The following is a 25,021-nucleotide window of genomic DNA, read 5'->3' on the forward strand; positions in this document are numbered from 1 at the left end:
TGAAAAATAATGTTCACATATCCTCTAAATTCTATCCCTGAGTTCCATGGAGGTCTGTGAAATCCAGGTTAAGAACCTCTGACCTAGCTAGTCAGATCCACCAGTATTTCAAGTGGAACTATAATATCATACTCAAAGGCCAATTATACTTAATTTAGCACACTTTAGTAATTAATATTCACATCTTATGTCTACTTCATAAGCAAGTTACATGTGTCCTATAAGGTTTTATTTTAAAATAGATTATATCTTACTCCTAAATGAAAATTCAGGGTTTTCTGTGTGCACTTTAGAAATGGAGAAAGCAGGTCAAGATCTTATCCATACTGAGGTTTTTTTCAGTAATTCAAGCATTTAAGGGCTATTACTGTGTGCCAAGTTATTATGTAATCACTGAACCCAAGGATCTAGCTTAGTGAGGGAGAGACAGGGACTTAACACAAACAGGTGCAACAGAGTGTAGTGTGATGTCAACAATATTTATGACATGCTTATGAGATCACATAAATGAATAACCCCCACCCAGTAGGGAGGGTCAGGAAAGACATCCCACAGACGTGTCACAAATTAGACCTTGAAGGCTAAGTTGTCCTAGGTAAAGAAGGCTATTTGGGGCCAATGCAGCAAGATATGCAAAATGAGAGACAATGGAGTGAGTCTGGCATGTTCCTGGAACTGAAAATAGTTCAGGTGCAGCTAGAAAAGAGATGAGTCTGGAGAATCATGGAGCGTGGCCGGCTGACTACTCTCCTGCCACTGTGATCATACTTGTGCCCTCCTTCACCTATGGCAAGATCGTCAGCAATAAATGGGACTGCTGCAGGCCCAATCTACCGAGGGGAATACCCTGGACATGCCAGACCTGAAGCGCTACTGCAGCTACTGCTGGCTGCTGGCCCATGTGACCTGATCAAGAAGCTGCTCAAATATGCACTGAGCAACACCTGACCACAGTCGTGTGGGCATGTGCCCTGCTCTGGAAGGGAACAACCAGTACACATCTTTGCAGAACCACAAAACAAAAAAAGAGTGGTAAGGGTGGGGGTGGAGAGAGAGAAAGAGATGAGTCTGGAGAGGGATATGGGTACAGGACATAGTGTGCCTAGAATTTCTTCCTTTAGGGAGTGTCCCTTTCCCTTCTGTAGAAGTCCTCATTCCATATTAGGGCAACTGGCCCTGAGAAAGAGCATATGACCCAATCCACACCGACCCAAGTCGTCTCACTTTCTCAGGATCTTGAATTCTAAGGTCCATGTGGGCCTGGAGATGTTGATATCTATGTTGATTCCACATGGACAGATCCTGTCTGGAAAGAAAACCAACATGAAAAAAAAGCAGAACCAGGAGAGACAAGGCATTAATGCCATCTTTGAACTCCTGTGAGTTAGGATCTGTCCATAAAATATCCAGCATGTACTATGAAAAATAGTCATATATTGAAGAAGATAAAGATACAAGGCACATTGTACGTAAGACAATGACACCTCAATCCCCTTCAACGTAGGCACTTTGGGACCTCACACAGTTCTCCCAATCACCATCAGCTGCCCCATTGTATTTTCCTGAATCTTATAGATGGTCTGAAGTCTCTTCCCTTTCAAAGGTGATTTTAGTTTTGGGAAAAGCCAGAAGTTGCAGGATGCCAAATCTGGGCTGTAATGGAGCTGAGTCATCTGGGTGATTTGGTGTTTCACCAGAAAACCCTGCAGGAGACATGATGAAGCTTCCAATCACTAGTTTCCCACAGCTGCATCCTTCTGAATCGTCTGAATAGTTTCCAAGGAGGAATGTTCAAACTTAATGCAAAATTTGATATAGATCCTTCACTGTACTTGTTCAGTCATTTTGAATGCAACAGCCACACACTACACATGTTCACTCAATGGCCCCACTGACTAGTACAGTGAAGTCATCATTGTTCACACATGCACATTCCAGTCCACTCTCCTGGGGTGCCAGGTTACATCAATGTCACACAGACTGTTCTCATTACATTAACAATGGCTGGACTTTTTCTGGACAGACCTCGTATATAGCCTTCTAAGCCCTTCTGTGTGTGACTATGTCTGTGCATTCACTGAGGTGGGGAAAGGTATTAAATAAATGGGATCATACCATACATACCTTGCACTTCAAATATGCAAAAATTGATGATCTGGAAAAAGAACATGTTTTGTGATACACAGAATTAACGTTTTTCTAAAGAACAAAACATTGACCAGCTTGTAATATTAAATTGTTTTTCTGCTCAACTTCAAACTTTTAAATGTAGATTGATGTTAACTCCAGACTAAGAATATGCTAATGCATGTTACAGAGATTTCACATTACATTGTGTTTGATGATCAATATGAGGGGTTAGAAGAAGATTTTATGATTAACTTTCTGATATCTTTAAATATACATCTTCACCTCTTACAGTTGTGGCCCTTTGCACTGCAAAGAAAAAATAAAGATTACTGACAAGCAAATTAGTCTACAGCTGAGGAAAATAGCTTTAAGTACCATATTTTTCATACCATAAGAGGTTTTAGAGGAGGAAAACAGGAAAAAAATTTTGAAGCAAAAATGTAAAATATTTAATAACATAAATAACATAATATTTCACCAATGTAAATGTAAACAGAACTCAACAGCAGCATTAACAACCATTATTCCTCCCAAACTTGCGGGGGGGGGGGGGGGTGCATCTTATAGTCCAAAAAATACTGTATGTAGAAACTAGTCTGCACTTGCATAGGGAGGCTACACAAAGCCTGTCACACCTCACTACTATAAAGAGCTGTTGGATGCTGCACAAAGGAAGACATCACATCCCCATCTTTACTCTCCAGCTGCATATAGTCTGCAAGATTTACAAAATTGAAACTCATTCTTTGTAACTTTTTCCTCACTGGCCTTTAACTAAAAAAAGCCTCAAAGTTCTCCAATAGACTCCACTATTCCTCTAGACTTTCTCTACCTCACCTTCCGTCCTACTGCCCCCCACTTAGTCTCTTTCCAAAGGATGGATTGCAAATTTTATTTCCTAAAACAGCATATCGCAAGGACTCTGAAGATGTCTAGTGCTTCCCTCTGATTCTAACCAAAGTGACATATTAAATAACAGTATTGGAGGGGAGCATGGAATGTTTGTTTTGAAGTCTCTGTCTATGTCAAGGCACAATTACAAACGTAATTTCCCTATAGCACAGGAACTAACTCCTGGAAAACAAGCTCAAGTTTTCAGGACCATTGCTACCTCACATTCTTTACCCCACCCTATATATATTGAGAGCAACATGGTGATCGGTAAGGGCAGAAAGAAAGCCACTGAGATCCACAAGATAGACCATAAACTGATTGTTCAGAAGGCAGTTATTACAGTTTTCTGCAGCACTCAGGAGGCAGGTCATCTGAAGAATCTTGAAACTGGGCCACTTGGTCCACCATCCCTTCTTTCTTCATTCAGCCAACACTTACTGAGTCCCTACTATGCCTAGTCCCTGCCCCCAAACCGCTCACGCTCACAGCCCGGTGAAGGAGCAAGCAACCAGCTCTGCTGACACAAGAAGAAACATTGTGCAGAAGGAGATCCAGCTTCTTCCCCAAGAGCTCCGGTCTCTGCCACCTGAAAGCTTCCAGCCTGGTGGGAGTAAGGCAGCAACAAAGCAGAATGCTGTGTGCCCCAGAGGCAAAACACTGGTGCTGCAGGGCTCTGAGAGAGATCTTGAAGCAGAGACGGGGGGGGGGCAAAAGAGAAAACTGACAGCGCTTAACCGGCTAGCAGGGGTTTTATAGCTGCCATCACTTGGCCCCTGTGTTTCCTTTTTACCATCAAAAATGATTTCCAAAGTTGGGAATATTGCCCTCTAGGAGTTTATAAATCCAACTGAGTAGAAAGGAAAGGAACAAAAGAATACTTCCTTGCTCAGAGTCTTCACATCTGGGACAATATCAAATAAGCATTCCATTTATCTTTTAAATGTCTCGTGTTTATCACAGTTAAGGTTAACCCTGCTTAAAATAAGATCCATCGGGAGGCTCGTGTTTGTTTACCCCGCCGCCCCCACCTACCACATTACAAAGAGGAAGCAACCCAAAGCATTGTTCTATGCAGCTGAGAACAATTCCATTTCCTTCCTGTTGGCTGTTTTTTTCTTGATACAGCAAGTAATTATAGAAGTTTTTTCAAACAGAATTGTGCTATAAAACTCAGTCTGCCCTGTAGCAACATAAGCTCACCCCTGCAGATCAAGATGGCCAAGAACTGCACTTAGAGAAGGTGGCTTGCTTGTTTTGATGTGTGTGATCCCCTTGCTGCTGCCTTTTCATGTCTTGTTACTAGAACAGGAAAGGAACAAAAGAATACCTCCTTGCTCAGAGCCTTCACATCTGGAACAATATCCAGCTTAACTGGATAATCAATTTTAAACGCACATGTGCACAACAAACATTTTCGAATAAAATGTAACATACTTAAAGAAAAGTGCACAAATCATCAGTCAACGGCTCTGTGAATTATCACAAAGTGAGCCCATGCAGCACCAGCCAAACCATGAAGCAGAACACCAGTACCAAGAAGGCCGGTGCTCCTCTCGGCCACCTGACTTCTTCCCTCCTCACCAAGGTCACTTTTGACACCATGGATTAGTTTTGCCTGTTTTTAACTTTTGTAAATGGAATCATCTTACGTACTCTTTTGTGTTGGACTTTTGAACATATGGTATGTAGCAGCATTTCCTTCATTTTCTTTGCACAGATGAATAATTATATCCTGGTCGGGAAAGAAAACTACATGATGAGCGTGAGGGTCCCTAAGACTGGGACTCCGCGTGCAGCTAGCTCCTTTCCCTTAGCTCCCTAACCTAACATTCAACGAACAGAGCCACCAGTATCCACTGAGAGGACATTTATGGCTAGAAGAGCAATTTCCTGCAAACTTTCTGACCATTGTGCCTCAATCTCCATTAAAAATGTTGCTGTTCTCTTCATTGTGAATTAAACTAGTATTTGCTGAGCACTTCCTATGTGTAAAGCCTTGTACTGGGTGAGTGCTGTAGAGATAACAATCCCAGACATGAAGCTTACAGCAAAAAGAAGGAGTATTGAGACTAGAACCCACATAACTTATTCAAGGGCACAATGTGATTAGAGATGATAAGAGAGATACAAGGTGCTTTGGGAATTTTAAGGTCAAGAAATCAGACTCTTTTGAGAAATCAGAAAAAGACTTCAAGACGATTTTGGAGTCCTGGAGGATCAATAGGATGTGGAATCAATAGGATGATCTATGGAAATATTCCAGGCAAAGGCTATACTGACTAAAAAACATAAGCAAACAAAACCAAAGACAGACAATGGGGCATTATGTGGCAAGTGTAAGTGTTTTGATTGTCCTAATCATAGGAAATATTGAGAATTGAGTCTAGAAAGCCAGGTGAGAATCATAATCTTGGACAACTTAAATATCAAGTAAGAAAGGAATTTATTCCGGTGGCTTCTTCCACTGGTTTCTGTCCTTCAGCCTACAATGTGCTCAGACCCACAAGTAGTAAGGTATGTGGATAAGTATGATCTCTCCCAACTACTAAGCCAAATAGCCTCTTTCTACCCTTCATTCCACTTTATCTCTGCATCATGCATCACCATAAGCCAGCAGTGCCTCACCTCCAAGCCTCTTAAACTTCAGTCTTCCCTTAACAACCACCATACGACTGTCTTCCCAGTTCTCTGCTTCTGGCTACCCCTTCTCCTCTATCTGCCTCTTAAATGTTGGGACCCCCAAAATTCCTTCCTTGGTCCATGATCATTATATACATGCTCTCAAGAGAGTCCACTATTTCTTGGCCCCAAATGTGACCCTAAATCTTTTGCTCTGGACTTGATTGTCGTATCATTCTGGGCCAAAGTCCCATGGGCACTTCAGTATCAATATGGAACTTTACTCTCCATCCCTGCAGGGCTACACCCCTTAGTGACTTCAAGCAACAACTGGCCAAACTACAAAATCAGTCACCCCTGGTCTCCATATATAATCAGTCATCAAGTTTTATTCATTCTATTTCAAAAATGTCCCTTTGCTACTGAATCATTTAAAAGGTCTCTTGACTCTGCCATTCTGCTGCCCACTTAGCTCAAGCCTTTATGACCCCAGGCCTGGATGAGGTCATGGTATGGATGGTCTGAAAGTCTGGATGGTAGGAAGGGGTGAGATGAAGTAGATGGTCGGATGCGGACACTGGCCTGCAGTGTCCACAACTTATGAATGAAATACGAGACAAATTCACATGGACTACTGAGTCCTGTGGAGGAAAAGGAATGGTGCGGCTTCTCTCTCAAGGGAAGAGCAAGCCTTGGAGCACCTCAACCACTCTCTTAAGAGGAGAGTGCCCCGACCCTTGCCTTGAGAAGCTTTTATTGGATTTAATTTGCATAGGAATACAGGGTGTATACTTAAAGCTCATTAATCATTATCAGGCAGTAAGGATCAAACAATACATAACATACAAAGAACTCTGAGGGCCTATTTTGAGTCAGGGTCAGCTAGCTAAATGGCCATAAAACTTTGGGAAACAAACTCACTTCCTGCTTGGACCCTTATCATTTAATTGAGAACATTCTAAAGAAAGCAAGTTTCACAGGATTTTACATATTCTTTCTTAGGCCTGATCGCCCTAGGGAACCCACCCTTTCTAGCACAGGGCTGCACCCACCTCCAGCATTGTTTCAGGCTTAAGTCAGGCAGGGGAAGTAAGGCAGCCAGGAGATTAGGAGACTTCTTGAAGACAGAATGAGGACTCAGGTTATGTCAAAGCCAAGGGGCGAGGGTCCATCACCCCTTTTCTGTAGCCCCCAAGTCCTTCCCTGGGGACCCCCGTGATCATGCCTGTCTTAGGTTGTCCCTTCCTTGAGGAATCTTACCTGCCATTGGCTAACCAATCAAGCATTGGGGGCCAAGCAAGGTGAAGTAAAAGGAGCAGAGGCAGCACCCCGGACAGGGAGATAAGCTTTGTCTCCTTAGTGGCTTATGGTCCGAAGGTCAGTCACTCAGCTTTAGCCATGGGGGTTTACAGCTCCTGAAACCAGGCAGGGCAGTTCCCAACAATGGCCAGTTGTGTCTATGGGTCAGCTGTGGATTGGTTTACCCAGGCCAGGCTTCACTAGGTAGTTTTGCTTCAAGCTGTGAGCCTGGCCAAGCTTGACCTCTTACTGTGGGTTGGACTCAGATCTCTCCAACATATACTCATTCTGCACCCAGGCCAAAGGGGCAGCAGCCATGCAGGGGAAACTCTTCTCATGGTGATGGCAAAAATACAAGAGAATAAGCCCGGGCATTCAAGTACAGGTCTGGCCATGCCCAATAAATCCCATTGGCCAAACAAGTCACAAAGTCAGAGGGTAGGAAATATTCACTATCTCTAGTGGAGGGAATACAGAGTCACATAACAAAAGGCATACATATAAGGAGGCATGAAGAACTAGAACCAATAATTCCAATTCTGACCCACAGAGGCCTTCTGTTTTTAGGTATCCCCTCTGTTAAGTGGGCAATAGATGCATAATCCTTCTGTCTTTACCTTGAATATATATATACACCACCATAGTTCACTAATTTTAAGAATCCATTATTTTTTTAAAGATTTTTAAATTTATTTTTAGAGAGAGAAGCGAGGGAGATAGAGAGAGAGAGAAACATCAATGTGTGGTTGCTGGGGGTTATGGCCTGCAACCCAGGAATGTACCCTGGCTGGGAATAGATCCTGCGACACTTCGGTTCGCAGTCCGCGCTCAATCCACTGAGCTACGCCAGCCGGGGGCAAGAATCCATTATTTATAAAACATACCTTTATTTTGTACATCACTAACAACAACAAGAAAAAGAAAACACTGAAATTAAGCTATGGTGCAGAGCTTTAATAATAGGCGTGTGTTGCCCTGACATTTCTTTTTATCTGTTCTGAAAGAATCGGTGGTTTATCCTGTCTCCAACTGCAATCCTTGACATGTGGTAAACAATCCTGTTGAACGTACTCAGTAACCAGATGAAACCCAGCTGCATTCACTTTCATACTGACAGATATGGCCAAATTTACCTACGCATAGGTAACGATAATCAATTATGACCCTTGACAGTCCTTTGAGACACATCCTCATTTGTGAGTTTTTAAAATGTGAAAATATACACATATTTGAATAGATAAAACACAATTTATACATTTATATATATATGCACATTTGTAATTTGTAAAAAGTATAGAATTTGATTCACCAGCAATGCCCCAAGGGAATTTTTCACACACACACACACACACACACACACACAAACAATCAGTGAACAGCATTCTTCCTAAGGAGTATAGGAGAACTTAGATACTATTAATGAAATGGACAAATTTCTAGAAAAACACAGCTAACCAAAATGAACTTGAGAAAAAAATAGATCTGAATAGTGATATATCTTTTATTTTTTTTAAGATTTACTTATTTATTTAGAGAGGGGGATGGGAGGGAGAAAGAGAGAGAGAGAAACATCAATATGTGGTTGCCTCTTGTATGCCCCCTACTGGGAAACTGGCCTGAAACCCAGGCACATGCCCTGACTGGGAATCAAACTGGTGACCCTTTGGGCTGCAGGCCAGCACTCAATCCACTGAGCCACACCAACCACAGTGAGTACTGATATATCTTCTAAAGAAATTTAATCCAATTAAAAAATTCCCCACAAAGAAAACTCCAGGGTCAGATGACTTCATAGATTTTCTTTCAAATATTTAAGGATGAAATAACACCAATTTTGGGGGGTTTTAAATATTTTTATTTTTAATTTTATTTTAATTGTTGTTCAAGTACAATTGTCTATCTTTTACTCCCACCCCAGCACCCCTACTCAGCCCTCCCCATCTCCCTACCCTAGTTTTTGCCCATGAGTCCTTTATACTTGTTCCTGTAAACCCTTTCCCTTTTCCCCTGAAATTCCCTCCCCTCTCCCCTCTGAACACTGTCAGCCTGTTTTCTATTTCAGTGTCTTTGGTTATATTTTGCTTGTTTCTTTGTTTTGTTGATTAGGTTCCTGTTAAAGGTGAGATCATATGGTATTTGTCTTTCACTGCCTGGCTTATTTCACTTAGCATAATGCTCTCCAGTTCCATCCCTGCTGTCACAAAGGGTAGGAGCTCCTTCTTTCTTTCTGCTGCATAGAATTCCATTGTGTAAATGTACCACAGTTTTTTGATCCGTTCATTTACTGATGGGCACCTAGGTTGCTTCCAACACTTGGCTATTGTAAATTGTGCTGCTATGAACATTGGGGTGCATAGGTTCTTTTGGATTGGTATTTTAGGATTCTTAGGATATAATGCTAGCAGTGGAATTGCTGGGTCAAAAGGCAGATCCATTTTTAGTTTTCTGAGGAAATTCTATACTGTTTTCCATAGTGGTTGTACCAGCCTGCAGTCCCACCAACAGTGCACTAGGGTCCCCTTTTCTCCACAACCTCTCCAACATTTGCTGTTTGTTGCTTTGTTTATGATGACCATTCTGACTGGTGTGAAGTGGTATCTCATTGTGGTTTTAATTTGCATCTCTCTGATAGCTAGCGATATTGAGCATCTTTTCATGCTGTCTTTGGATCCTCTGTATGTCCTCCTTGGAGAAGTGTCTGTACACTGTCACGTCATCTGCAAACAATGACAGTTTTGTTTCCTCCTTTCTGGTTTGGATGCCATTTATTTCCTTTTTTTGTCTGATAACTGTGGCTAAAACTTCCAATACTCTATTGAAAAGAAGTGGTGAAAGTAGACAACCTTGTCTTGTTCCTGATCTTGGTAGAAAAGATTTTAGTTTTTGCCCATTGAGTATGATGTTGGCTGTAGGTCTCTCATATATGGCCTTTATTATGTTGAGGAATGCTCAGTGTTTTTTATCATAAATGGGTGCTGTACCTTATCAAATGCTTTTTCTGCATCTATTGATATTGTCATGTGATTTTTGTGTTTGCTTTTGTTTATATGATGTATTACATTTACTGATTTGTGAATATTGAACCATCCTTCCATCCCTGGGATGAATCCCACTTGGTCACGGTATATGATCTTTTTATGTATTGTTGGATGCGGTTTGCCAAGATTTTGTTGAGGATTTTAGCATCTATGTTCATCAGTGATATTGGCCTGAAGTTTTCTTTCTTTCTTGTGTCTTTATCTGTTTTTGGGATTAGGATGATGCTGGCTTCATAAAAAGAGTTTGGGAGTCTTCCGTCATTCTGGATTTTTTGGAATAGTCTGTGAAGGATAGGGGTTAGTTCTCCCTTAAATGCTTTGTATAATTCTTCTGTGAAACCATCCAGAACCAGACTTTTGTGTGTCGGGAGTTTTTTGATTACTGCTTCAATTTCATCTGCTGTTATTGGTTTGTTCAGGCTTTCTGCTTCTGAATTGAGTTTTGGAAGATTATATTTTTCTAGAAATTTGTCCATTTCACCTAGGTTTTCAAATTTCTTGGCATACAGTTCTTCATAGTAATTTCTTACAATCCTTTGTATTTCTGTAACACCAATTTTTTGTATTAAAACTTTGTTTTGCAAAATTTTCAAACATACGGAAAAGTTGAGTAATGAAACTGTATCCCTTTATCTAGCTTCAATAATTAACAATATCTGTCAATCTTGTTACACTTTCCTCCCTGATTCTCTAGTACTCGAGAAAATGTGTATGTCCCAGTATATCTAGTAAGGCTGTGGCTTGTACATCGTCAGCCTGGCCTGGGCTACCTTCTCATCACTTGGACCAATCAAGATCAAGAGACAATCAGATGATCCAGGGCTGGATTCTGCATCCACTCCTGCTACTGAGGTTGGGTCAGCACCTTTTAAACCAAGGGGAACTTTGCACCAATCTTATGCAAATTCTTCCAGAAAAACAGAAAAAGGAAAACCATTTTCAAAGTGATTGTATAAGGCCCGTTTAACTTGATGTAAAAATCTGACAAGGACATAAAAAGGGCAAGTATACATCAACTTTTACTATGAATATATGTGCAAAAGTCATAAAGAAAATATCAACAAATCAAACCCAGTGATTCATTATATATTTTTTCAAAATGAGCAAACCACCCTTGCATTTCTAGAATAACTATGTATATATTGTTATATATCATTATATAGATATACATAGATATAGACCTATATATATAAATATACACACACAAACAAGGTGAGTTTATTGAGAATTGCAAGGGTGGTTTGTCATTTGAAAATAAATAAATGTGGCTGGAGCCGCCGCTGCCAGCGACATGTTCAAGGTAATTCAGAGGTCCGTGGGGCTGGCCAGCCTGAGTCTGCTCACTTTCAAAGTCTATGCATCACAGAAGAAGGACTCACCGCACAAAACTTCCGTGAAGGTTGATGAGCTTTCACTGTACTCTGTTCCCAAGGGTCAATCTAAATATGTGGAGGAACCAAGGACTCAGCTTGAAGAAAGCATCTCACACCTCCGACACTATTGTGAGCCATATACCAGCCGGTGTCAGGAAATATACTCCCAAACTGAGCCCAAGATGCAAAGTTTGGTTCAGTGGGGGTTAGACAGCTATGAATATCTCCAAAATGCACCTCCTGGATTTTTTCCAAGACTTGGTGTTATTGGGTTTGCTGGTATTGTTGGACTCCTTTTCACCAGAGGTTCAAAAATAAAGAAGCTGGTGTATCCCCCTTGTTTCATGGGAGTAGCTGCCTCTCTTTATTATCCACAACAAGCCATCGTATTTTTCCAGGTCAGCGGGGAGAAATTATATGACTGGGCTTTACAAGGATACATAGTCATAGAAGATTTGTGGAAGGAGAACTTTCAAAAGCCCGGAAATGTGAGGAATTCACCTGGAAATAAGTAGAATACTCCATGTTCTGCCCATTTTAATCAGTTATAGGTAAACGTTGAAAACTCCATACGCTAAACCAGCATTTCTACAGAAAAACGGAATAGAAGTCAGTATTGAATGTAATAAACTGGCTTTCTTCTTCAGGGAAAAAAAAAGAAAGAAAATAAATAAATGTAATTTACTATTTTCACAGAAAAGAAATAAATCACATCATTATACAGAAAAAAACATTTTCTAAAATTCAACTCTTCATAATTAAAAAAATACTCTTACCAACTACAAATAGAAGAAAAATTTCTAAAGCCAATAGCAAGATAACTAGTTAATATTGTATTGCATATTTGAAAGGTGCTAAGTGAATAGATCTTAAAAGTTCTCATCACAAGAAAAAATATTTGATACCATGTGTGGTGATGGATATTAGACTTATCATGCTGATTAATTCACAATATATACAAATACCGAACCAATATGTTGTACATCTAAAGCTATATAATGTTAGATGTGTCAACCCATAGTCATTGGTGCCAATCCAGTGCCAACAGGAATCCCCAATTTGTGGTCCAGTGAAGAAGGAAACTTCATTCAGTGCAAAATAGCAAGGCTGTGAAAACTGCATAGCTGTGAGGCTGCCCTAGGACCAGGCTCCTCTCCAGCTAGACAGCTCTGCTCTGCTCCTCAGTGGTACGCTCTACTTGTCACTGGTCTGCTCCAATGTGCTTTGACCTGTACTGTTCCATGCCAGTCTATTCTGCTCCAGTGAGACATCTTCCATGTTTCAGCTCAGCCAGGGAGATGCAGCCTTCAGTGGAAAGGGAAAGTGCTCTATCAGAGAAGGAGAGGAGCAGGCTTATATGGACAGAAGTCCCTGCACCTGGTCCCTGATTGGTCTATCCTCATGCAGATGAGGACTCCAACCCCTTGTCGCTTTCAGTTGGTCCACAGGGCACTGTCCTGATTGGTCAGAACACAGCCACTCTGGTTGATCAGAACTGCATAGCTCTGATTGGATGAGGAAAGTCTCCATCTTGTTGGTTGAAATAGGATTCTAGAACCTATAATCCTCTTTAAGGGCCGGCTCAGATGGCAGAAACACAGTGCAGGCAGGCCGTTCAGTGCAGGCTTCTTCCTGAAGTGCCATTTGCATGAGATGCCCCTGAGTAGAATTTTTTAAAATTAATTTTAGCCCAATTAACCATGAGGAGGCCCTCTTAGTAGGTGTCTTCTTTCTCCGAATTCACATACGTCCATTATATCTCATTAAATAAAGAAACAATACAAACGAAAAGGCAGTGGAGCCACACCTTTAACATACTGAAATAAAACAGTGTCAACCTAAAATTCTATCACTCTACTGAAGATATCTTTCAAAAACCAATGCAAAATAAAGACTTTTCAAACATAAAAGCTAAAAAAATCCATTGCCAACAGACCCATACTGCAAGAAATGTTAATAGGAAGTTACTCACAGCGGAGGCAGACAATGCCAAATAGAAACACGGATCTACACAAAGGACTGAATTGCACCAGAAATGGCAGCAGTGCCCAATGCATGGCCTGGGAACCCCAGTGTCCCCTTGGGCGGGATCTGCAAGTGCAGATTGTTTTCATAATGACGCCAAGATGCGTGGCCTTTTCTCGCTCATTCTCTCACAGCGCACTGTGGAGCTTTCCAGTGTGATATGGCAACAGAGGAAAGGCAGGGGCAGATCTGAGATCTAGCTTTCTTCTACTAAGCAGTACGTTCAAGAGATTTGTTAAAATAGTGCTACTCTTTTGACAGTTTTTTTTATTTTGAAAATATATTTTTCGTAAAAACATGTTACTTATGGTAACGGGTGATCTCTTTCATTGTTATTTTTAAATAATTAATAGATAACTATTCAATATTCTGTTTTAAAAATTTCAAATGCAGTAAGTATTGATTGAAATAATCCACAGAAACAGAAGCTTTTCGCCATCCTCCGTAATTTTTAAGACTATTTAAGGAGCCCTGAGACCAAAACGTGTAAGCACAGCCTGTTCCAAAGCAGCTTAGCATTTAAAGGTCTGTGACGTGGTTGACTGGAAAGTAAGGAAGGTTTTGTGACACATAGAGCCATGCAGTTAAAAAAAAAAAATGAAGGAGGGCTTTAGAAATAGAAGCAGACAGACTAGGACGAAAATACCTCAATCTGGAGGTTGTACAGAATGGGGGAGGGGCAAAGGCTTGGAGGCTATCATCTCAGGGGTGTAACCGTTTACCTGCTCTCTGTGGACCACTTGTGCTTGGCAAATATAATTGCCCAGCAACTTCAGCGATTAGTTGTTTGAGACACAGACATGATTGCAGAGTATGGCTGCAGTTAATGATACCATTGAAACAGCATCTGGCACACGGGAACACTGGCCAGGTTCCTGGCGGCATCGTCATTCACGATTACCTTTCTGCCATCGTGCATCCATTTTCCTTAGATAGAAGTTACAGACTTGCAGAGGAAAGGGTGTGCACTTCGGATTCGGGTAGCTCTGGACTCAAAATCCTGCCTAATCCTGCCTTCATCTAGAAGTTGCTGCGTGGGACTCAACCCTTTCAAGCTTGCACTGCTGAAGGTGCTTGCCTTGGAAACAAAAGTGTCCTAACTTTGGCTTTGGCTCAGACAGTGTGGCTTCTCTCGTTTACAGCCCATGGTTTGAGCCTGATTTTCCAGCTTTTCCAATAAGTCTTAGAGCCACTCAGACTTTAACAATAAATTCAGTTCTTCACATAGCAATAAGTGAGAATTCCAGTTCGCCACATCCTCTTTAACATTTGTTATTGGGCATCTTTTTTTAATTATTATCCATAATAATAATACTGTGGGTGTGAAGCAGTATCTCATTGTGGTTTTCATTTGCATTTTCCCTAATGATTAATAATGTTGCTACAGACTAAATGTCTGTGATCCCCCAAATTCATATGTTGAAGCCCTAAAGTCAAGGTATTTGCAGGTGAGATTTTGGAAGTTAACTAGGTCACGAGGGTGGAGTCCCATGACGGGGTTAGTTAGCATCCTGTTTAGAAGAGGGCATATCTCTCTTCCCCACCCCCGATGTAAGGATACAATGAGAAGACAGCCGTCAGTAAACCAAGAGGGCCTTCTCCAACGACCTGACCGTGCTGGACCCTAATTTTGAACTTCCTGCTTCCACAGCTATGAAAAGTAATTGTTTGTTGTTTAAGCCACACAGTCTGTGGTATACTGTTATAGCAACTCAAACAGACTAAAGCACATGTTAAACATCTTTTCTTGTACTCACTGGCCGTTTGCATATATTCTTCGCAGAAAAATCTATCCTTGTCCATTTTTAAATTAAGTCCATTTTCCTGCAGAGTTGTACTGGCAGAATACTTGGAGGTGCACTTTCTACACCGCCTGCAGAGTTCTGCACTGGGTATTAAGATCCATTTGGTCACAGTGGTAACTTGCTTGGCAACACATGTTTTATCGGCACCTTCCCGTCTGTATTGGTTGGCCAGAACTGCACTGATGAAGTCCCACAGACTGGGTGGCTTCAGTGACAGAGATTGTGTCATAATTCTGGAGGCTGAAAGTCCAAGGTCAAGACATCAGCAACGCTGGTTCCTTCTGAAGGCTGTGAGGAAAATCTGCTCCATTTCTCTAACCTAGCTTCTGATGGTTTGTTTGAAATCTTTGGTGTTTCTTAGCTTGTGGAAGCACCCACTCAGATCTCTGCCTTCCCATTCACATGGTGTTCTACCTGTGTGCATGTCTGGGTCCCAATTTCCCGTTCTGATAAAGACATGAGTCGTATTGGGTGAGGGCCCACCCTGTTCCATATGACCTTGTTCTAACTTAACAAATTACATATGCAATATCCTTTTTCCAAATAAAGACACCTTATGAAGTACTGGGGGTTAGGAGCTCAACACATGAATTTGCTAGGGAAGGGGTCACCATTCAAACCTATGACATCTTCCTTGTTTTACTTTCCAACTCCCCGGTTAGTGTTACCTAAGATCCCTGCACAGTAACAACATGCACCAAATCTTTATCTCAGGGCCTGCTTCCGGGGAACCAGAGCCCAGAGAGACAAACAGTCGGGGCCTTGCTACGTTGAAAGGCACACGTCACGCTTAGGTGCTCTAATCACTGCTTTCCAACAGGGTGGAACTTCCAGTGACATACACCCTGGCTAAAAGGGCTGAGGGCTTAGACTGGAAATGGTAAGTCCTTGGCTACTTTTCCTAAGAACTCATTGTGACTTGGTAACTCTGGGTGTGGGAGTCTTTATCCATCAAGCTTTTGCCATTTATTTGGTGATATTTTCAACTCATATCAAGGGAGACAGGTAGACTAGAAGGAAAGCTTTTCATCAAAATCGTGCAGATTAGGTATGGATGCTGTCTTAAGACAGTCTGGACTTAATCTAATCAGAGTAAATTCCAGGACCTGCGTGGCATCATCAGTCCAGACAGAGCAGGTGGCCTGGAGCTCCAGGCTGCTCTCTGGCCACGTGGAGCCTGACGGTGAAGTCAACATAGAGAGGAGAAGACACGAGGGATGGAGAGAAGCCAGGTGGTGGGGACATCGTTGAAATCCTGGATCAAACTACGCCAAACCCTGCCAGTCCCTTGACATTTCCAGGTCATGTGCCAAAGCATTTCACGTTCTTGTCTGACTTAATTTGAATTGGTTATTGCTTTTTAAAAGTGAGTCCAGAGATCTCAGACTGAATCATCCATGAGATGCAACACGGGCAGGAAAGCTGTGGGGATTCTCAACCCTCCTCTTCACCACAGCAGGGGTCCTAGAATTACACAAAACCTAACCTCCTATATCAACTCTTTTCTGGGTAGAACGTTTTGTTAATTAAGTCTCATAATTTGCAAGTTCCTTTTATCTTACAACCTCAAAAACAGGATTCCCTAATGTTCCAACCAAGGAATTTGGAGAATCTAACATCTTCACAGTGTCTTGCACTTAGTGGATGTTCCATTAAAAATCTCTAGATATTTTTTTTATACTTCTTAGAATCTAGAATTTTAGAACCGGAGGTGATTTTAAATGTGCATCTCATTTTACAGATGAGGAAACATTTGCACAGACAGGTTCAAGGGCTTTGCAAAGGTCATGGTGGAGCCAGCATCTAGCACACCACTCAGCACAGAGGAATGCCTGGTTAATGAAGAAATGATTGATTGCCCACAGGGCCTGCTGTTCGCCTGAGGTCTGAGAGCATCAGCTATGAGACTAAGCCAAAAGCATAAATGTTTAGAAAGCCTCCCAGCTGCAGGACTCCTGAGTGCAGCTGGCCTGCATTAGCCCCTTTGGGCCTCAGCGGCTCAGATCTCTAGTAAACTACATCCTTGCAAGTTAGAGATAACTCCTGCAGGGTTGCTGCCAGCGAAAGCCAACATCCTGGACACAACTTGGGTGAAATTGGTGTGGCCCCCAAGCCATTTCTTTTATTGCTTCTCTGCAGAGCTAGAAGTGTCAAAGGCCTGGGTTTCTTGCTCTGCAATAGTAACTTCCCTGTCTTTTCAGGGGGAAAAAACACACACAATCACCTTTAAGACCTTGGGTGTTCAGATGGAAAACAAGCTGGCCTAAGACATGTTCCCGTGTTAAAGGATTTGTTGTTTTTAAGTCACCCTCCCTGCTGAGCCATAGGAGATCATAACCCTCCTGATAAAAAGTCTCGACTCTCAAAATTACAGCAGCCACCTCAGACACCAGAAGCTCAGAACCAGACCAGACTTCTGTCAGGACAATTAGCGCCACTTCGAAAGGCTTCCTGCTTGACTTTTGGACCCTTTCTTTTATCCCATTCTTCATTCTAGGGCTAAAATGACAATAACAGTGCAGGTGGGGAGGGACAAAGTGGTCTGATGCATACTCAATCACCAAAATTACCTGGAGCCCAACCCCCAAGTCCCTCCTTTTCCTTCAAGGAGTCCCAGTGATAGGTCAAAATCCTCCACAGTGGCCACAATGGCCCTTCTGTGACCCTAGCATGCTCCCAGACCCCTCACGCATGCTCAAGCACCATCCACGCTCTATACCCACCCTTCCTTGCTATGCTGCTGTCTCCCTTCCTGCCATAGTTGCTGTGCCTGTCATCGCCTGCTTGCTGTCACATTGTCTTGTCCTAGCCACCCTTCTGCCTGGCTCCAGCAGTCCCTGTTCTGCCCCCTTGAAGCCTCCTGCTATTATTGGTTCCATCAGTTGTCACTGACATACCCTTTCATGAAGCATCTCCCTGTGTTCCAGGAAGGTGACACTGGGCACCTGCTGGGTCGGATTGGAAAGTGAGCAGCACCGCCAGGGATGCTCACAACACTATTCCTGCACACATGTCCATCCAGGTATCATGTGGGCAGATTCCTTGATCAACAGGTACCCCCAGAAGGCTAAGGAGTCATCATAATGAGCCAGTTATGTGAAGATCTTAGTCTCTGGCCCAGCTTCAGCACTGCTGGTTAATAATTCATCCATCCACCCATCCATTCATGGTTCAGTAAATATAAATCACTGATCAATATAAAAAAATGAGGCCGTTCTAAAAACCAATGATATAGCTGGCATAAGACAGACCAGGGCTCCAGATCTTTAGAAGCCTATTTTCCAATGAGGTGAAATAGGCAATAAACAAATGTACAAACAAGATGATTTCAGAGACTGATAAGTGTTCTTGAATAAATTAAAATGGCCCAGAGAGCAAGGGGAGGGTAAGCCAGGACTTTCAATGAGGCTTAGGGAAGGCTTCTCAGAGGAGGTGACATTTAAACAGATGCCTGGCTGAGAAGAAGTCACGCAAAGACACGGGAAGTGGCTCCTGGCAGGGGGCAGGCAGTGCCACAGCCCACAGGCAGTGGGGAGCTTTGCCTGCAGAATGAGGCCTCCTGAGTTAGGGGGAGCATGGTGTGGGTGATGGGGAGAGGCTGACAGGGGCAGTAGGAAGGGCTATCTGTGCTGGGGGTGGGGGGCGTGGAAGTGAGGAGTCAGGTGCTCTGACGGAAAGGTCCCGCTGGCTCCTCTGGGGAGTGGAATGCCCCGGGAGGCTGTGACAGGAGAGGACAGTGTGGTTTGCATTCGATGACAATGTGGGGACGGGAAAGGAAGCAGTCTCAGAATACGCTTTAATGTAAACACAACAGGATTGCCTTGGGTGCATATTCTAAACACTTCCCATGCAATGTCTTCTATGCCTTGTTTTGTAAGGGCTTCCTCCCATGCCTTGCAAAGAAAGGAATGAGGCGGAGAGTTTCCAAATGTATTTTTCTAAGGCTGCTGTAACAAATTACCTCCAATTTAGTGGCTTAAAACAACATAAATGTACCCTCTACAGTTCCAGAGGTGCATGTTTGAAATGGATCTGGGTGGGGAGGGAGCTCAGATCAGGTCAGCAGGGTTTGTTTCTGGAAGCTCTGGGGAAGAATGTTTGCTTGCTTTGTCCAGCTATTTCTAGAGGCTGCCATTATTCCTCCATCGTCAGAGCCAGTCAGTGCCCACATCCCTCCAACGTCTGCTTGCTGTCACATCTTCTCTACATCTCCCACCTCCCTCCTGCATTTATACAGACCTTGGGGATTATACTGGGCCCACTCCGATAATCCAAGATAACCTCCCCACCTTCAGAGCCTTAACTTTTCCACATCTGCACCTTCCCTTCTGCCACATACAGCAACATAGTCACGGGTTGAGGGGACCAGAACGTTGGCATCTTTGAGGGGCCATTAGTCTGCCTACCACACTCTCCATAGGTTTTGATGTCCTTGCTGCTTCTTTATGGTCACGTGCAATCATTTCTAAAGCTCTGGCTTTTTTTCCCATTTGTTGTCCATTCCTTCCTTCTTCCCTTCCTTTGTTCAACAACCATTTTCTGCACATCTGCTGTGAGCCAAGTACTCCATCAGGCACTGTGGAGAGACAACTGTGTGTCCAGACTCCATTCTCAGGGATTTGCGGTCCCTTTTCTTGGATGGCTTTGTTACTGGTCCAGTTAGAGTGGACTGGCTGTGGTGCGAGGACACTGCAAACGAGGCAGGTGCTCCCCACGGCAGTCACCACAGTGCCAGCTACTGACTTTCTACTGCTGGGGTCAGCCAAACACACTCTAAGCCTCACTAGGCTCACCAAAAAAGGAGAGAGCTAACAACAAAGAGCAGGGGCCAAGACTTGAAGTCATGGTTTTCCCGGGACTGACGTTCTGAGTAGGTGCGGGTCCCGGCGGGGGTGTGGGTGGGGGACCACTCACACGTGCACGGACAGCTCGACAGCTCGCTGAGGCCCAGAGCCACCCTCTCCGACCTCTCTCCCTGCCACTCCAAGTGCAGCTTTCTGGAAAACATCCAAGCCATTTCTTGGCAAACGTTCACACAAACCAGTCTCAGGAAATGTTTGACAAAACACTCGGCCCCCAAAGAGTCCTTCCCTCTGAGGGACAAGTACTGTGATATTTATGGATGAAATGATACAAAGTCTGGGATTTCCTTCTGAACAAAGCACGTGGGAGGAAGTGGGTGGGCACGGATGAAAGAAGCCTGTCCCTGAGTTAATAATTGTTGGAGCGCAGGGGTTTGTTATATGCTGTTCTGTTCTTCTGTTGCATATTTAAATTTTGTTAAAGATTATATGGGAAAAAGGGTCCCACATTTCACCTTATGTCATTGAGACAAATTTAACATTTGGATATATTTTACTGTTTAATAATTGGTTAGGCTGTACAAATAAATAAATGCAGGCACACAAATATTTGACAAAACAGCCATTTCCACAGCTGCTGGAGTCACCGTGGGGGAGAGATAGGCTCAATGTCTTGCCTGATGCTCCTGTTGACACAATAATGGCACTGTCGTCAGGAAAGAAACGCATGAAACTCTGGAATGCCATTCTAGTAATTGGATTCGAAGGGCTCAGGACTTCATCTGGAAGAAGACAGTTTAACTTAATTAAGAGATAATCGCAGTTCTTTACGATGGAGGTGATGAACTGGCTTGACCTGTCTACAAAATTTCATACATGAATCATATTAGCGTTAGAATCCCTCTGGTTGGGAAAATGTGGTTTTTCAACCTCAGTAAAAACCTGAGAAAACAATTGTGAAATGGACAGAATATTTTTTTTAGATCATCTTCATCTGCTTTTCCAGCACTCCTGTGAGGCAGTATTATGTAACGGAAAGACTACAGACTTGGAAACCAAAAAATTGACTTGACTTCCATCTCAGACACCTGTTGTGTGACTTTGGGCAAGTTATATAAACTCTCTGAATCTCAGTTTCCTCATCTATGAAATGGGCCTACTAATGTGTACTTTGTAGGCATGTGGTGAGGATTATGGGTAAGGTAGGTAAAATGCCTCTTTCATCACAGACACTCGATTAATGGTAGCTTATTGTATTTATAATTGCACATTCCTCTTTACTCCATTCCATATCTCCCAATATGGAACCTAGCACATAGTAAGAATGCAATAAATGTTTGTTGACTGACATTAAACCTTGAGATAGTAGAGTTAGTGGGAAGAAGTATTAAGATCATACCAAAATCCTCCCCTATGTGGGTCACTCATTCTCGTGAGAGCTTCTCTAGTTAGTTACTCAAGCCCCCCAAAATAAGACCCATTTGTGACATCACCTTCCTCTTCCTCCTCACATCGAATCAATCACCATATTCTGAGTTCTCAATTTTTACTAGAATCTATTCACTTCCCTCACATCCTACTGCTAGCCCTTAGTCCAAGACTACCCACTGCTCTGTAGCAAAGTTGGGTCTCCTCACATCTGTTGTTACTCCTCTACAATCCTTTCTCTTCGCTGTAGCCAGAGGGATTTTTTTCTTTTTCCTTTTTTTTAATCTATGGAAAAAATTAAATAGTCACAAAAATAAAGAGTATAATAAGCTTCCATGTACCATCGTGCAGATTCAACAATGATCAATGATTGGCCAGTTTTGTTTTATATGTACCCCACCCACTTTTCCTATATTCTCAGATTATTTGAAGCAAATTCCAGAAGTCACATATTTTGGGGAGCTAGTTTCATGAATTCAGAATAAAATTCTAAGATTTTTTATTTTTTGTTTAGAGAAAGGGGAAGGAAGAAAGAAAGAGAGGGAGAGAAACATCAATCAGTTGCCTCTCCTATGCACCCCTAACCTGGGGACTGAACCTGCAACCCAAGCATGGACTCAGACCAGTGACCCTGGGGTAAGTAGGACAGCGCCCAACCCACTGGGCTACACCAGTCAGGGCCAGAATAACCTTCTAATCTTTCACGTGGCTTGCCATGATCTAATCCCTGTTGACTTCCCCAACTACAGATCACAACTGGCTCTTCTCCCACTGCAAACCCAGTCAAACCAGCCGTCTCTCAGTTCCTCCAGCATTTTATGGCATTTCCTGGTCCTCAGGCCTTCAGGCTGAGCTATCTTTCAGTGCCAGAAGGCTGACCTTTATCCTCTTGCCCTCTTTGCTCAGCTTCAGCTACTCCTGCTTCCACTATCAGCCTGCACATCACTGCTGAAGAGTCCCCTGAACACTGGGTGCAGACAGGTCTCTCAGCACTCAGTGTTTCTCCTCCAACTCTAAGTATGTGATTTTGTAAGAAGTTGTGCAAGTCATCTCCCCAGTTAAAAATAAACTCTGTGGGCATAAGAACTGTGTCTGTCTTATTCCCTGTTGAGACACCAGCACACAGTTCCATACCTTCCTTGGAGGAGGCACTTAATAAATATCTGTTGAATGAAGTCCCCAAGAAAGGTAAACACAAAAGGCACATCCATTTCATGTTATAAACTGCTGATAGGCCAGTGTCCTAAATATATTATAACCACCAGTACAATGCTCAGACCTTTAAATTAAGTGTATATTGTTACATTCAATATGACTTTTAAAAAAGGGTATGAGATGTGTTATGCCAGACGCTGAGGATTCAGATAAATAATTATACATAGATCCTTCTCCATAGAGCTGAATTTAATGGAAAGCACACTTAATTATTTGAAAATTGGTCATTCTCATGTTTTATGTAGAGAGGAAGCCAGAATAGTTAGTGAGCCAGAGAATCTGTCAAGTGTCAGTGAATCTGTGAAGAAACAGGAGTTTGCTGTAAAAACAACAGTTCACGGTTACATGGTCCTTCCTTTGGGCCAGGAATAGTAAAAAGCATATTTCATATATGATTTCATTAGATTCTCACAATGTCTTTTCAGATATGCCTTATTATTCCAATTTTGCAGATTTTTTTTTAAAGATTTTATTTATTTATTTTTAAGGAGGGAAGGGAGGGGGAGGGAGAGAGAGTGAGAGAGAGAGAGAAACATCAATGTGCGGTTGCTGGGGGTTATGGCCTGCAACCCAGGAATGTACCCTGGCTGGGAATCGAACCTGGGACACTTTGGTTCCCAGCCTGCGCTCCATCCACTGAGCTACGCCAGCCAGGTCAGTTTTTTGTTTTTTGTTTTTTGTTTTTTAAAAGGCATTACAAACTTAGATAACTCTAAATCATCCTGGGTTTGAAATGAGGACTCCGACTCCAGAGGGCGCACTCCTAGTCTATACGCTGGAGTTGCCCAGTAACCTTCGAGTAAGCGCCGCCTCCAGACAAAGGAAAGGAAGGACACGTTCCCATTCAACGGTGCTTTCCACGTGGTGCTCTGGTTTCAGAGTGACGCAGGTACGCTTTCACAGGAAAACAGCAGCTGCTGAACCCCTGTTACTGATAAGGCAAGGCTACTGGGGGCCCAAGGCACTAACCATTAATTTGGAGTTTGCACCAAATTTTTCCTATAGAGAGAAATAAGCTAGAAACTCTCAAATTGTGAAGCTATTGCCTGCCATGAACTTAGCCCAACTTCTCAGCCGATCTGGAAACTCTGCATTATTTTCTTCACTGAACAGTGTATCTTGCTGGCTTACCTTCTACAGATGGGTATTGACAAAGAGGAAATTTATTCTATTTTAAAAGGGAGAAATTGTAACAGTAAATTATATGGATGGACCTTGAACCATGAAAACAGATTTTGTATTAATTATACATATCTGGGGATTTAAGTTTTTAGTAAGGAAAGTTTCAATCACACAAAAGTAGACTGAGTAGTACAGTAACACCCCAAATGCCCATCACCCCGCTTCAGCAGCCATCAGCTCATAGCCAGTCCGTTTCATTGATATTGCCTTCAACTTTTTCTCCTTGTGTTTTCTTTTGAAGCACATATAATTGGGATATTTTGAATGCTATCTTCTGTATGGAATCAATAGAATAAATAACACGACTAGGTCAGCAAGATACTTGGGAAAACAGAAATGAGAAAAAGGAATAGGCTGTGCGGTTCTGACCTCAGAAAAGGCGGTGGCCTGGATGGGTTATTGGCCGTATTTGCACAGGCAGATAATAACACACCAGGAGTGGACAGTTTTGGCTGTAGACAAGGGTGTGTAGTGGGTCTACCTGTCAAGTGTCTTGAGCATACACTCTCCACCTTCTGTTCCCCAATATTCCCCTCACCACCGATGTGTTTAAATTAATTGTTTGAGGATCCTCGCTGTCCCCACCAACAGCCCCTGCCCCCACCCCTGTTTTGCCTAAGCCATTGCTTCCTGAAAAAAATCCTGGAAGAGCACTCTGCAATCAAAATATAATGTGAGCCCTGGCCAGGTAGCTCAATTGCTTGGAGCGTTGTCTGGATACACTAAGGTGGTGGGTTTGATCTCTGGTCAGGGCACAGACAAGAAGCAACCAGTGAATGCATAAATAAGTGGAACAATAAATCAACGCCTGTTTCTCTCTCTTTCCCTCCCTCCCTCCTTCCTTTCCTCACTCTCCTTCTTCTCTCTCTAAAAATCAATAAAAATTAATAAATAAATCTTTATCCTTTTGGAGTTCACATTCTGGGGAGGAAAGGCGGAGGTGCCACGGTCCGGCCGCAGCTGGGTCCAGGGGTTCCTGAAAGGTGGGTAGGGTGTCGGCTATGGGAGACAGATGACAACAAGCCTCAGAGGACGGTGATGCTCTGTTCTGTTTATTGCAAGTATAAGCAGGTTTTTATACTTTCATTTTTAGCAGTGATTGACATTGCAGTTAGGTAAAGCAGAAAAAAATTAATACAAAGGTAACCAGGAATTTGTATGAAAGTTTCCATGGATTTAGTTATATTAAACAAAGATTGTTTTGACCAGGA

At 42.6% G+C, this 25,021-nt stretch overlaps 1 protein-coding gene and 1 long non-coding RNA gene across 2 annotated transcripts; both read left to right on the forward strand.

Moving 5' to 3' along the window:
• LOC118498807 lies at nt 1–24,607 on the forward strand. Its single transcript, XR_004901273.1, has 3 exons — nt 1–11; nt 6,516–6,520; nt 24,489–24,607. It is a non-coding gene; the product is annotated as an uncharacterized LOC118498807 (long non-coding RNA).
• LOC114490767 (MICOS complex subunit MIC26-like) lies at nt 11,254–12,001 on the forward strand. The gene has a single exon (XM_036017669.1). The coding sequence runs from the start codon at nt 11,272–11,274 to the stop codon at nt 11,866–11,868; it is 597 nt and encodes a 198-aa protein (XP_035873562.1). The 5' UTR covers nt 11,254–11,271; the 3' UTR covers nt 11,869–12,001.
• Nucleotides 24,608–25,021: the final 414 nt, after the last annotated feature.

This window comes from Phyllostomus discolor, chromosome 2 (assembly GCF_004126475.2).
Source record: "Phyllostomus discolor isolate MPI-MPIP mPhyDis1 chromosome 2, mPhyDis1.pri.v3, whole genome shotgun sequence".
Classification (NCBI taxonomy): domain Eukaryota; kingdom Metazoa; phylum Chordata; class Mammalia; order Chiroptera; family Phyllostomidae; genus Phyllostomus; species Phyllostomus discolor.